Raw genomic sequence first — 13,209 nt, forward strand, 5'->3', positions numbered from 1 at the left:
TTGGAGTATATACCTATAAATAGAATTATAAGTTTATTTATGAACTTGATTTTATTCCATTGATCTAAGTGTCTGTCCTTATAGTAGCACCACATAGTTTTGATAACTGCAGCTTTATACTAAGTTTTGAAATAGGGAAGTGTGAGTCCTCCAAGCTTTTTCCTTTTTCAAGAATATTTTGGCTATTCAAAATCTCCTGAAATTACATCTGAATTTAGGATTGGTTTTTACATTTCTACAAAACAAATTATTGATTTCTGCAAAACAACTGATAGTGATTGCATTTAATCTATTGATAACTTTGGGTAGAATTGCCATCTTACAATATTAAAACTTCCAATTCATGAGTGCTGATATTCCATTTTTTAAGTCATCTTAAATTTTTATCAGTCATTTTTAATTTTTTTGATAGCTTTCAGTGCACAAGCTTTGCACCACCTTGGCTAAATTTATTCCTGTCTATTTTATTTCATTTGATGCTATTTTAAACAGAATAGTTAATTTCATTTTAGATTTTTCATTGCTAGTTTATAGAAATACAAGTGAATTTTGTGTATTGTTCTAGTATTCTGGTATTTTGTTGAATTTGTTTTTTTACCTTAATGGTGTTTTGTGGATAATTTAGGGATTTCTAATATTGTATATAAGATCATATCATCTGAGAACAGAGGTAGCTTTACTTTCCAATATGGTTGTCTTTTATTTTATTGATTAATTTATTTATTTTCCTATCTCATTATTCTGGCTAGGAATTCCATTAGAATCTTGAATAGAAGCAGTGAAAGCAAGCATTCTTGTCTTGTTCTTGATGTTAGGGGAAAAGTTTTCAGTCTTCCACTATTGAGTATGACATTAGCTTTAAGTATTTTATAAATGTCTCTCATTATGCTGAGGAAATTTTATTCTATTGTTAGTTTTCTGAGTTTATTTATTATAATGAAAGGTTGCTGGATTTTGCTGAATGCTTTTTCTGCATCAACTGAGATGATCATGAGATGATTTCTATTTTTCATTCACTAATGTGGTATTGATTAACCAATTTTCTTATGCTGAAACATCATTGCATTCCTGTGATAATTCCTACCTGAACATGGAATGTAATATTTGTAATATACTCTGGATTCATTTTGCTAAATCCCTTTTTTTATATAAATTTTTATTAATTTTAATGGGGTGACATCAATAAATCAGGGTACATATGTTCAAAGAAAACATCTCCAGGTTATCTTGTCATTCAATTATGTTGCATACCCATCACCCAAAGTCAGATTGTCCTCTGTCACCTTCTATCTGGTTTTCTTTGTGCCCCTCCCCCTTCCCCTCACCCTCCTTCTCCTCCCCTCACCCCGTAACCACCACACTCTTGTCCATGTCTCTTAGTCTCATTTTTATGTCCCACCTATGTATGGAATCATGCAGTTCTTAGCTTTTTTCTGATTTATTTATTTCGCTTCATATAATGTTATCAAGATCCATCCATTTTGTTGTAAATGATCCAATGTCATCATTTCTTATGGCTGAGCAGTATTCCAAAGTGTATATGTGCCACATTTTCTTTATCCAATCCTCTATTGAGGGACACTTTGATTGTTTCCATGTCTTGGCCACTGTGAATAATGCTACAATAAACATGGGGGTGCATGTGTCTTTATTACCAATATTTTCAAGTTTGGGGGATAAATACCTAGTAGGGGGATTGCTGGGTCATGTAATAGTTCTATTCTTAATTTTTTGAAGAACCACTATACTTTCTTCCATAATTGTTGTACTAGATTACATTCCCACCAGCCCATGAATGAAGCTTCCCTTTTCTCCACAGCCTCTTCAATACTTGTTATAAACTGTCCTGTTGATAATACTGGGGAACAATTTTTTTTCATTTTCTGTTGCATGAGCTTTTAGAACACTTTCTATATATATCTGCATTGCTGATTTCAAATCTGAAATCCATTTTTTGGTGCATGCTCTACTTTTTATGCAATTTTAATTTCTTTTTGTTACAATTAATGGCATGCATTGGTTTTTAAACTGGAGTTAAAGGGCAATGACTCTTGGATTGAACATAACCACAAGGCAATTAATGTTTGACAAACATCACTTTTACATAATTGTGGTTGTTTTTAAATATAAAAATTATTATCTGATAAAAACATCCTCTTGTTTTGTTTTAAGATTGAATCATAGCTTCTTCGAGTAGGCGTAAATGTAAGAATAGTCCTGACACCTTCTGTTATATATGTGGCTGTTACACACTTCAACATCAAAGGCGCAATATTTCATCATTTGTGACACGTGCATATATTGCCTATTTTCAAGTTCCCCTTGGCGATCAAGACTAGAATTGGACTCCTCATATTGTGTGTCATAATTGTGAGGAAATGCCTTGTGACTGGACAAAAGGAAAACGCAAAGGAATGCCATTTGTTATTCCCATGGTTTGGCGTGAACCTAAGGACCAGAGCAGTGACTGTTATTTCTGTCTGATTCATACAAAGGACATCGGCAAGAAAAAAATGGCATATGATCGCATATCCTAATATTCCTTCAGCAATATGACCTACCCCACACTCTGAGACACTTCCGGTTCTAGTTTTCAATGGTTTTATTTCTTCTAAGAACGAAGAAAGTGAACATGGTGATCAAGTGCATTTTGATAAGATGCATGAGGAAATGGTTGTAGAATCTGAAGGGTCTTCTTCTGATGCCAAGCAGTCATTAAACCCTCAGCAGTTTAGCCAACCTGAATTGAATGACTTAGTAAGAGATTTGGGCCTATCAAAGAAAGCGGCTGAGTTATTAGCCTCCAGGCCTCAAGAAAAGAATGTACTTCACTGGTCAGCTAAAGTATCCCATTTCAGGAAACGTGAACAAATTTTTGTGAACTTTTTTTCCGAAGACAAACACTTTGTTTACTGTCATGATATCAGTAGTCTTCTCAGCCAGCTAGGTGTTACCACTTACAGTCCAACAGAATAGTGGCTATTTCTTGACAGCTCTAAACGGAGTCTGAAATGTGTTCTCTTACACAATGGTAATGTTTATGCAGTGGTTCCAATTGGTTATTCAACTCATCTGTGAGAAGATTATAATGACATAAAAATTGTCCTCGACTTTCTGAAGCATGAGGAGCATAACTGGATCATTTGTGTGGATCTTAAAATGGTAAATTTCCTGCTAGGACAACAGAGAGGTTTCAGGAAGTATCCTTGCTTTCTGTGTTTGTGGGACAGCTGAGCTTAGGAGAAACACTGGACACAGAAGGAGTGGCCGAAATGTAAAGCTCTGGAAATAGGGATGCAAAATATTGTGAATGAACCTGTAGTTAATCAAGACAGGATCATTTTTCCCCCACTTCACATCAAACCTGGCTTAATGAAGCAGTTTAATCAGGCTTTGAATAGAGAAAGTGAATGCTTTCAACATATTATTTCTGCTTTTCCTGCCTTGTCTTTCAAGAAGATAAAAGCACGTGTATTTGATTGAACCCTCAAAATCAAACCCTCATATGTGACGAAGAATGTGCCAGGAAGATGAATAAGGAGGAGAAAGCAGCATAGCAGTCTTTTGTGGCAGTTACAAAGAACTTCCTTTGCAGCAAAAAAGCAGAAAACTATGAACTCCTGGTTCAAAGGATGCTGTTGGCTTTCTGTGACATTGGATATAACATGAGCATTAAGATTCACTTCCTGAACAGTCACTTTGATAAGTCTCCCAAAAATCTTGGAGCTGTTAGTGATGAGCAGACTACTTCTGGAGCATCAAACGAGATTGTCCTCAACAAGTACACAAGTGCAAGAGCTACAGACGCAAATTTTTGCCTGAATAGAATTTAAACAAGTTTTGTGCAAATTTTATGATTAAAATGTTTAATATGTTCTATTTTGAAATTGTAGACAAATTCTGATGCAATCATATCTTTTAGTGTATTAGTGTATCTACTGCATTATATAAATTATTATATTTTCACAAAGATGATGCCCAAGAAGACATTCTACTTCAGTATGTTAAACTAAATGTTGAAAATTTTATAAGATGAAAACCTAAAATCTTGAATTGCAAAAATACTGTAGCTTACAAAGAAAAACTAATGTCAGATTTGAGATCAGCACACTCGAATTAGGTAAGAACAAGTGTTTTTGTGGATGCAACAAAAATTTTGTTCCCCAGTGTAATAACCAGTCCAACAGATGTGAGGTGGTATGTATGTCATTGTAGTTTTGATTTACATTTATCTAAGAGCTAGTGAAGATGAGCATTTTTTCATATATCTGTTGGTTATTTGTATGTCTTCTTGAGAGAAGTGTCTGTTCAAGTCCTCTCCCCATTTTTTTAATTGGATTGTTTGCTTATTTCTGGCTTAGCTTTGTCAGTTCTTTATATATTTTGGATATTAACCACTTAGCTGTTGTTAGTTAATATCATCTTCCATTTGATTGGCTGCCTGTTTGCTTCGTTGTCAGTTTCTTTTGTTGTGCAGAAGCTTTTCAGTTTGATATAGTTCCATTCATCTATTGTTGCCTTTACTTCCCTTGGTGTTGGGTCAAATTCACAAATTGTTATCTATGACCAAGATCCATGAGTTTAGTACCTATGTTTTTTTTCTTTTAAGTAATTTCTTCTTTCTGATCTTATATTTGGGTCTTTGATACATTTTGAGTTAATTTTTGTGCACAGGGACAAACTGTAGTAGTTTCATTCTTTGCATGAGGCTTTCCAATTTTCCCAGCTCCATTTATTGAATGGGCTCCTTTCCTCCATTGTGTCTTTTTGGCTCCTTTGTTGAAGATTATTTGTCCATACATATGTGGTTTTATTTCTGGGCTCTCAAGCCTGTTCAGTTGGTCTGTATGTCTGTTATTCTGCCAATACCATACTGTTTGATGATAGTGGCTCTGTAGTGTAATTTGAAGTCAGGTATTGTGATACAACCAGCTTCCATCTTTTTTCTCAGGGTTGCTTTGGCTCTTTGAGGTCTTTTATGATAACATACAAGTCTGGTGATTTTTTGGTTCTATTTATTTAAACAATGACAGTGGGATTATAATGAGGATTGCATTAACTTTTTGTATTCCTTTGGGTAATATAGTAATTGTATATGTTAATTCTTTCAATTCATGACTATAGCATATTTTTCCATTTCATTGTGTATTTTTCTATCTCTTTTAATAATATTTTGTAGATTTCAATATATAGATCCTTCATATCCTTTGCTAAGTTTATTCCTCAATATTTTTTATTTTGTTACTATTGCAAAAGGAATTTTTAAAGGTATTTTTAGAAATATCATTGTTGGCATATAGAAATTCTGTAGAGTTTTGTATATTGAGTTTGTATCCAGCGGCTTTACTGTATTTGTTAAATGTTTCTAATATGTTTTTGCTGGAGTTCTTGGAGTTTTCTATATACTGGGTCATGTCATTTGCATAAAATAATACCTTACTTATTCTTTTCTTATATGAATGTTTTTCATTTCTTTCTCTTGCCTGAATGCTCTGGCAAAGACTTCCAGTACTATATTGAATGAGAGTGAAGAGAGTGAGCAGCCTTGTCTTGTTCCTGATTTTAGAGAAAAATCTTCAATTTTTTACCATTTAATATATTATTGGCTGATGATTTGTCATATATGGCTTTATTATGTTGAAATACTTTTTCTCTACCCATTTTAATTAGTATTCTAATCATAAATGGATGTGTTATCTTATTGAATGTCTTTTCTGCATTACTGATAATAACATATGATTTTTGTCCTCTGTTTTGTTGATTTGCTGTATTACATAGATCGATTTACATATGTTAAACTATCCTTGGGGGCCTGGAATGAATCCCACCTGATCATGATGTATTATTTCTTAATCTATTGTATTTGATTTGCTAGTATTTTGTTTAGAATTTTTGCCTCTGCATTCATTGGAAATATTGGTCTATAGTTTTCTCTTTTTGTGTTGCCCTTGCCAGGTTTTGGTATCAGGTTTATCTTGGCCTCATAAAATGTGTTAGGAAGTACATACTGCTTGTTCTATTTTTTTTTTTTTTTTGGAAGACTTTGAGAATGATAGGTACCAAATCTTCTTTGAATGTTTGGTAGAATTCACTAGTGTAGCCATCTGGTCCTGGACTTTTATTTTTGGGGTTGTTTTTGATAGTTGTTTCAATTTCCTGCCTTCTTATGGGTCTCTTTAGGTTTTCCACTTATTTGTCACTCAGTCTAGAAATACTTTACAGTATAGTTATAGGAACGTATCTATTTCTTTTAGATTATTGAATTTGGTGACATATAACTTTTCATAGCACTCTACTGTGATCCTTTGTATATCTACAATGTCTGAGGTAATTTCTCTTCTTTCATTTTGGACTATGTTTACAGAGTCTTTATTTTCCTTAATGAGTCTAGAAAGGTATTTGTCAATTTTATTGATTTTTTTTTAAAAAAACAGCTCTTTGTTGTATTATTTTTTTTTTACATTTTCCTCTATTTCACTTAGGTCTGCTCTAATTATTACTGTTTTCTTTCTTCTGCTGAACTTGTGATGCTTTTTTCTTTCTTTTTTTCTAGTTCTTTCTGATTTAATGTTAGGTTGTTTACTTGGAATTGCACTTGTTTCTTGATATAAGCCTGCCATTATAAAAAATGTTCTTATTACTACTTCTGTTGTGTTGTCACTCTAGTTTTTCTGTATATATTCATTATCTCTGCTATATTTTCTTTAATGCAGTCAATATATAAAAGTATGTTGTTTAATTTCCCCATTTTTGTAGGGTTTTCTTTACTTTCTTTTTTCAGTTAAAATCTAATTTAAAAGCCTTATGGTCAGAAAATATGCTTGATATGATTTTAATGTTCTTGAATTTGTTGAGATTAGTCTTTGTTTCATAATATGGTCTATTCTTGAAAGAGTTCCATGCCCACTAGAAAAAATATATACAATCGATGTTCTGAGATGAAATGTCCTGTAAATGGCTATTATGTCTATTTGGTCCAGTATGTCATATATGGCCAATTTTCTTTACTGATTTTCTGTTTAAATAATCTATCCAAAACCATTAATGGTGTGTTGAGATCTCCAAGTACTATTGTGTTTTTCTCTATTTCTATTTTTAGATCACTTAGTAAATGTCTTATATATTTTGTTGCTTCCTGATTTGGTGCATATGTATTAAGAGATATTATGTCTTCTTGATACAGTGTCCCCTTTATCATTATGAAATGTCCATTTTTGTTTCTTGTTACCTTTGCTGTTTTGAAGTGTGCATTGTCATATATTAGTATGGCTACACCTGCTTTTCTTTGGTTATTATTTGCTTGGACAATCGTTTTTCCAATCTTTTACTTTGAGTCTACATTATTCATTGCAGCTTACCTAAGCTGTCTCTTGAAGGGAACATGCAGTTGGGTTTTGCTTTTTGATCCAGTCTACTACTCTATGCCTCTTTATTGGTGAGTTCAGTGCATTTATATTTAAGGTAATTATTAATGCTTGATGATTTGACCTATTTTATCTTTTGTTTTCTAGTAGCATTGTCTGTCCTTGGTTCTTCTCTTTCATATTTCTGTCAGTTGTTTTTGTTTGATGATATTCTATACTTTTTTTTTTGTTTCCTCTTTTTTTTAAGCTATGTCTTTCAGTATTGGTTTTTTCATGGGTGGTTACCATTATTTAGAGAAAAATATTCATATACACAAGAGTCCCTTGTCTTATAAGTTTTAGTGCTCTCCTCCCTCCTTTGCTACTTCAGATTTTTATGCTCTCCTGTTTTATGTTATTGTCACAGATTATAATAGAATAGGTTAGGTTGTTTGAACTTTCACTTATAGTTTTATGTTGTTTTGTTTTTTGTATCTGGTAGAATTATCTTTTTTAATATTCCCTGCAATGTAAGTTTTCTGGTGATAAGTTCCCTCAGCTTTTCTATGTCTGGAAAGTTTTTTATTTCTCCTTCATATTTAAAGGATAACTTTAATTGGTATATTATTTTTAGTTGTTATTTCCTCTCTTTCAGTAATTTTAATTTTTAGATCCACTTTTCTGACTTGTAGATTTTCTACTGAGAAGTCTGATGATAACCTGTTGAGCCTTCATTTATATGTTGTGTTCTTCTTTTCCCCAGGGGTCTCTAAGATTCTTTCTTTGTCATTGATTTTTGAGTTTTATTTTTATGTGCCTTTAAAAAGGCCTGTTTGGTTTGAGATAACTTGGCATTCTGTTTGTTTTTTAGATTCAAGGATTTAACTCTTCCATTAGCATGGTAATTTTATTCAATTATTTGTTTGATTAGGCTTTCCATTTCCTCTTCTCTCTCTTCTTCTTCTAATATACCCATTATTTGTTTATTGCTCTTTCTGATGGATTCAGACAATTCTAATTGAGCTCTATCATTTTTATAATTAATGAGTTTCTTTCTTTTCTCTGTAGCATCTCTAGTTGCTGGTATTCAATCTTACTGATTCCTTTACTTAACCTATTCTATTAGTAAACTAGCTACTTCATTTTTCAATACATATATTGAGTTTTCCATCTCTGCTTTTAAAGTTTCAATCTCCCTGGTAAAGTACAGTTGGTGAGATACTAAACATAATGATATGTTTATTAATGTTTTCTGAGCTCATTAAGTTCCTTATCAGTATTTTCTTACATACAAAAAATATTATCAAAACTTCAATTTTGAATTCTATGTCATTTAACTCCAATATTTCCATGTGATTGTGCTTGCTTTCTAGACATTTTTCATTATCTTTCTATACTGTGTCTCTTTCTTATGTAGCCATAGTATTAGTTTTCTTCTTCCTTGATGGCGTTTGAGAGTGGTATTTTTTAAAAAATCAAACAGAAAACAACTTAAAAATTTTAAAAACCACAAAATAACAAGGAACAAATACCAAAAATTATAAAAATAAAAAACTCCCACAAAACAATTAAAATGAAATATAGATATTAAAGAAAAATAAAATTCAAAAGAGAAAAACAAAAATATTTCGTTTCAAGATGTTTTTCTGGGGTTTTTTTCAGTAGGTGGTACTGGATTATAAGTTTTAGCTGTGTCAAATTCTGGTCTGAACTCTCTGAGATGTTACTGTCCTGCTGATAGAGGCAGTGCTACTGTCATGATAATGGGTGGGGCTTGGTGTGAGGATTTTAAAGCTTTAGCAATGGCTATCTCAGGCTTTTAGTGGCTCCTCCTCACATCTCAACAGACCAGGGGACCAAACACCTCTGTTCTTCATGGGAAAGACTGGCCCTGTATAACTAGCTATGTTGTATGTCTCTGCTACTCTCCTACCCCTCGAGGGAAGGAAGGCATTTTCTGGGTGGCTGGGGAGCTGCACTTTGTTTTCTCTTTCTCTGTGCTTAGTGTGTGCTGCCTTCAGACCATGGGAATGCTGGTTGTGACTTCTCATTCTTCAGCAGCTTTGGTTTAGTATCTCGCCAACTGTCTCCTAATATCTCTGCTCCTTCCAGCAGACAGAAACCCAGACAGACTGGGTGTCTATAGTCTCCAGAGCCCAACCACAAGTACATCTTAAATTCCACCCCCATTCTCAACCCTTCCCATCTTTAGTCAGTCCCACACAGATCATGTCAGGCAAGCCTGCTAACCCAGCTGGGGTTCATTTACACAATAAAATACTACTCAGCCATTAAAATAATCGAAATCTTGCCTTTTCTGACAGCATAGATGGACCTGGAGATTATTGTGCTAAGTTAAACAAGCCAATTAGAGAAAGACAAATACCATATGATCTCACATATATGTGGAATCTAATGAATAAAATAAACTGACAAACAGGAGAAGCAGAGGCATGAATACATGGAACAGACTGACAGCTGTCAAGAGAGAGGAGGGACTGGATGAAAGAAGGTGAAAGGATTAGCCAAAAAACATATATACATAACACATAGACACATACAACAGTATGGTGATAGCCAAAGGGAAAGGCAGATGGGGGCTAGATGGAGGTAGGCAGAGGTGGGGAAAATGAGGACAGAAAGAGATGTTGCTAGGGGCAGAGTGCCCATGATCTGTTGGGTGGATGGTGGTTTGTTGAGTTGTGCATTTAAAACCTATATGGTTTTGCAAACCAATGTCATCCCAATATATTCAATTTAAAATAAAAAAATTAAGTGTACACTTAAAATGAGTCAGTTTTAAAGTATGTAAATTATATATCAAAACAGAATTCTATTTTTTCCATGATTTTTTCGTTATATATAATTCTTCCACTCTCTAACCTCTAATACCCCTGACAGCTGTTAGCCTGTTCCCTATGAGTCTGTCTCGGTTTTGCTTGTTAGTTCATTTTGTTCATTAGATTTCACATATAAGTGAAATCATATGGTACTTGTCTTTAAAATCTTTAAAACATCTTGGAAAACAAAATAATGAAAGTTCATCACTTTCATAGTTCAATAGACATCATACAGAGCTCATTAAGCTTCTGTATGTTGTTGTGGCTGTTTTGATGATAAGAGTGGTGAGATTCCCATGAAACCTGAGAGTTAAGCAATGGTTTGAATCTTTTAAAACAAAAATTAAAAATCAATATAAAATGATATTTCTTGCTTTAAATTTGGAGTAGCATTGAGGGGCAAACAGAAGTGGATAGCTTTAAAAAGTATCCTGGATGCAGAAATGACAAGATTTTGTACTGGTTATATACAAGGAATGGGGAAGAGTAAGGATGCCTCAAACTTAGCATACTTAAAGTTGAATTCTTCTTGTACTCCCAAACTTACTACTCCCCTGTACTTCCAGTCTCAGTGAGTGGATTAGCATCCTGGCACAGAATACATTCATTGATTATCTTTGAAGTGAAAGAATGAATGAACAAAGTAAAAATATAACCAAAGCACTCACCAGGTCCTGCCAAACAGCCAGTCCTAAACTGACGCACAAGGTTGGTCAGCAGATGTCTATCACAATTTCCCTGTCATTTACCAGCCATTTGGGAAAGCAGCATGTCCCATGCTCTGAAGAACACCAATCTCCATGTCGGGTATTCCTTGTCTAGCATATGCAGGTGTGGCACAGACAGGGTTTTACCAAGAACCCCTAATTCTTTCTTTACATGATATCAATGGCAGGTGTATGTATAGCCCTCATGAACATGGGAAATATTTGGTGTTGTAGAGAGTCACAAAAGTGTCCAAATGGTAGGTCTATGTTCACTTTGGCTCCAATCAGAAAAATTCTTTCTACCAAAGAGGTTAATTAATCCATCCCCACCCCCCATTCCTGGAAGTCAGAAAACACAGTGGCTAGAAACACTGAAGTCACTTATTGATCATTCTAAATATTTTACTGTTGCTGCCAGGGTTGACAAGTATAGATACACAAATAATTGTGGTTCCTAACACAGATGCCAAAAAAGAAAGTGGTCTATCCTGGTCCACATTTTCCAGATAAGAATGAGGTGTGACACTCAAAAGATACCCCCAAACTCAACCTCCCCAGCGAACATTCCCTGGTTAAGAAGAGAAGTGAAATTTGAAAACTAGAAGGGAAATCTCTTTGTGTAAGCTGTAGATTTGGAGGTGAAGACATTTGATGAAGTATACTTTTTTAACTCCCTTTTAGTTAGTATCATTAGATAAACATCCTTTTCAATGACAAAACCCAAGTCATTTCTGGCCCTTTTCCTGGAAGAGCTTTTTGCTTCTGTCAGGTTACAGGAACAACAAGAGGCCATATTCTGGGCATGGAGCCCAGGACTTAAAGGGAGGCTGTAGAGAACATCTGTTGTGCTTGATATATAGAAGCCAGAACTGTGTGTGAGTATTTGTGTTTGTTTCTCCTATGCTGACTCATGGCATTGAAACCTCTGTGGAAACACCCCCACTCTTCTAGCTAGCCAGTTTATTCATGCCCTTTTGGCTCCTCCTTGATTCAAATGATAGGTCAAGAGAAAGAAGGAAAACGAATTCAAGAGTTGCTCTCAAGTATCTAGAATTCTCTGCCTCCCACCGCTTGAGAATAAAAATTGGCCCCAGCTCTCACTCAGTTTATTAAAAACTGAATTGTCTTCAAAGTGCTAACTTTATTTGAGCCTTTGGATAAAACTAAAAGAAAAGACTTAACAAGTAATTGTGGATTGTGCAGGAGTCAGGGGCTGGCAACTGGCAGTGAAAACAGAAAGATGGCAGGCCTGAAGCCCAACATTCAAGCAGACCCTGAAATTGAGCTTTTTGTGAAGGTAAGTTTTCTAGGTATAATAACAGAATACAGAATATATTATTTCTTGACAGTGGGCCTCACCTTCATTTTAAAAAGTCAACATTTGGGCTAGAGATAGGAAATAATTTTGTAATTGTATATCTATTCTGAATCCTAGAAGGATGCTTTTGTGTTTAGTTGTTCTTAGATAACAATAGGAAAACATCTCACCTGGAAAAGGCAAGGAGATATGATGGAAAGAACACTGAACTAATTGGTAATTAGGGCAACTAAGTTGTGTTTAGTGATTTCCAATGTAACCTTGGACAAATCCTTCCTACCCTCTCGACTTTTGTTTTTCCATCTATACAATGAAGGAGGCTTACAAAATGACCTTTAAAGGTTTTCCTATCTTTTCTGTTGCAAGAGATAGGTTTTTGGAAGGCCTGAATGGGAGAAGAGATCTAAGAATAGCCTGAGAGACCCATTCCCACAGATAGCCTAGACAGTGCTTTCTAAAATTCTCCCACAATGGGCAAACATCACAACAGGCACAATTGGACAGTATCGGAGAAAAAAGCCAAGAGTTTGTTTTGTGAGAAGGCATTTTTAGTATGCTATGCTTCTTTATGGTCTGCTTTGGTGTTTTGTTTGTTTGTTTTGTCTTATTTTTCAGAAAAGTCCTTTGGAAACCCCCTAAAGCAAGAGAAAGGAACATGTCTTTCTAAATTAGCTTATCAAGAAAAGTACAATAAATAATTGTGTATGGGTTATTCTAAGTATAAATTACATAGTTTCCTAAATCTTTGCTTATATTAACTATTTTTTTCTCTGTACTTTCATTAACTGTTGGAAGTATTCAGGGTGATAATAATAACAAACTCATATCATAGCTGGTGTTTTAAAATAATTTATATATATTTTAAAATATATATAAAGAGAGAGAGAGAGAGAGAGCTTCATTTAGTGATAACAACAACTTAGGAGATATAGTACTAATAGTAGATCAGTTGTAACAGTACTCATCATTGTAGTAATGTCGTACTCATCGATTTTAGATAA

The 13,209-nt window shown here is 34.2% G+C and overlaps 1 protein-coding gene across 2 annotated transcripts in view; it reads left to right on the forward strand.

Annotated features, from left to right (window-relative positions):
* Positions 1-13,209, forward strand: part of CLIC2 (chloride intracellular channel 2) — a 136,870-nt gene that overhangs the window by 67,247 nt on the left and 56,414 nt on the right. Inside the window, exon 2 of one of the 2 annotated variants that reach the window (XM_066249540.1) lies at positions 12,094-12,187. The exons of the other annotated variant lie outside the window; for it this stretch is intronic. Coding sequence (XP_066105637.1) covers positions 12,131-12,187 — 57 coding nt within the window. The 5' untranslated portion in view covers positions 12,094-12,130. The remainder of the gene's footprint in view (positions 1-12,093; positions 12,188-13,209) is intronic. 2 annotated transcript variants of the gene reach the window in all.

This window comes from Saccopteryx bilineata, chromosome X (genome assembly GCF_036850765.1).
Source record: "Saccopteryx bilineata isolate mSacBil1 chromosome X, mSacBil1_pri_phased_curated, whole genome shotgun sequence".
Taxonomy (NCBI): Eukaryota; Metazoa; Chordata; class Mammalia; order Chiroptera; family Emballonuridae; genus Saccopteryx; species Saccopteryx bilineata.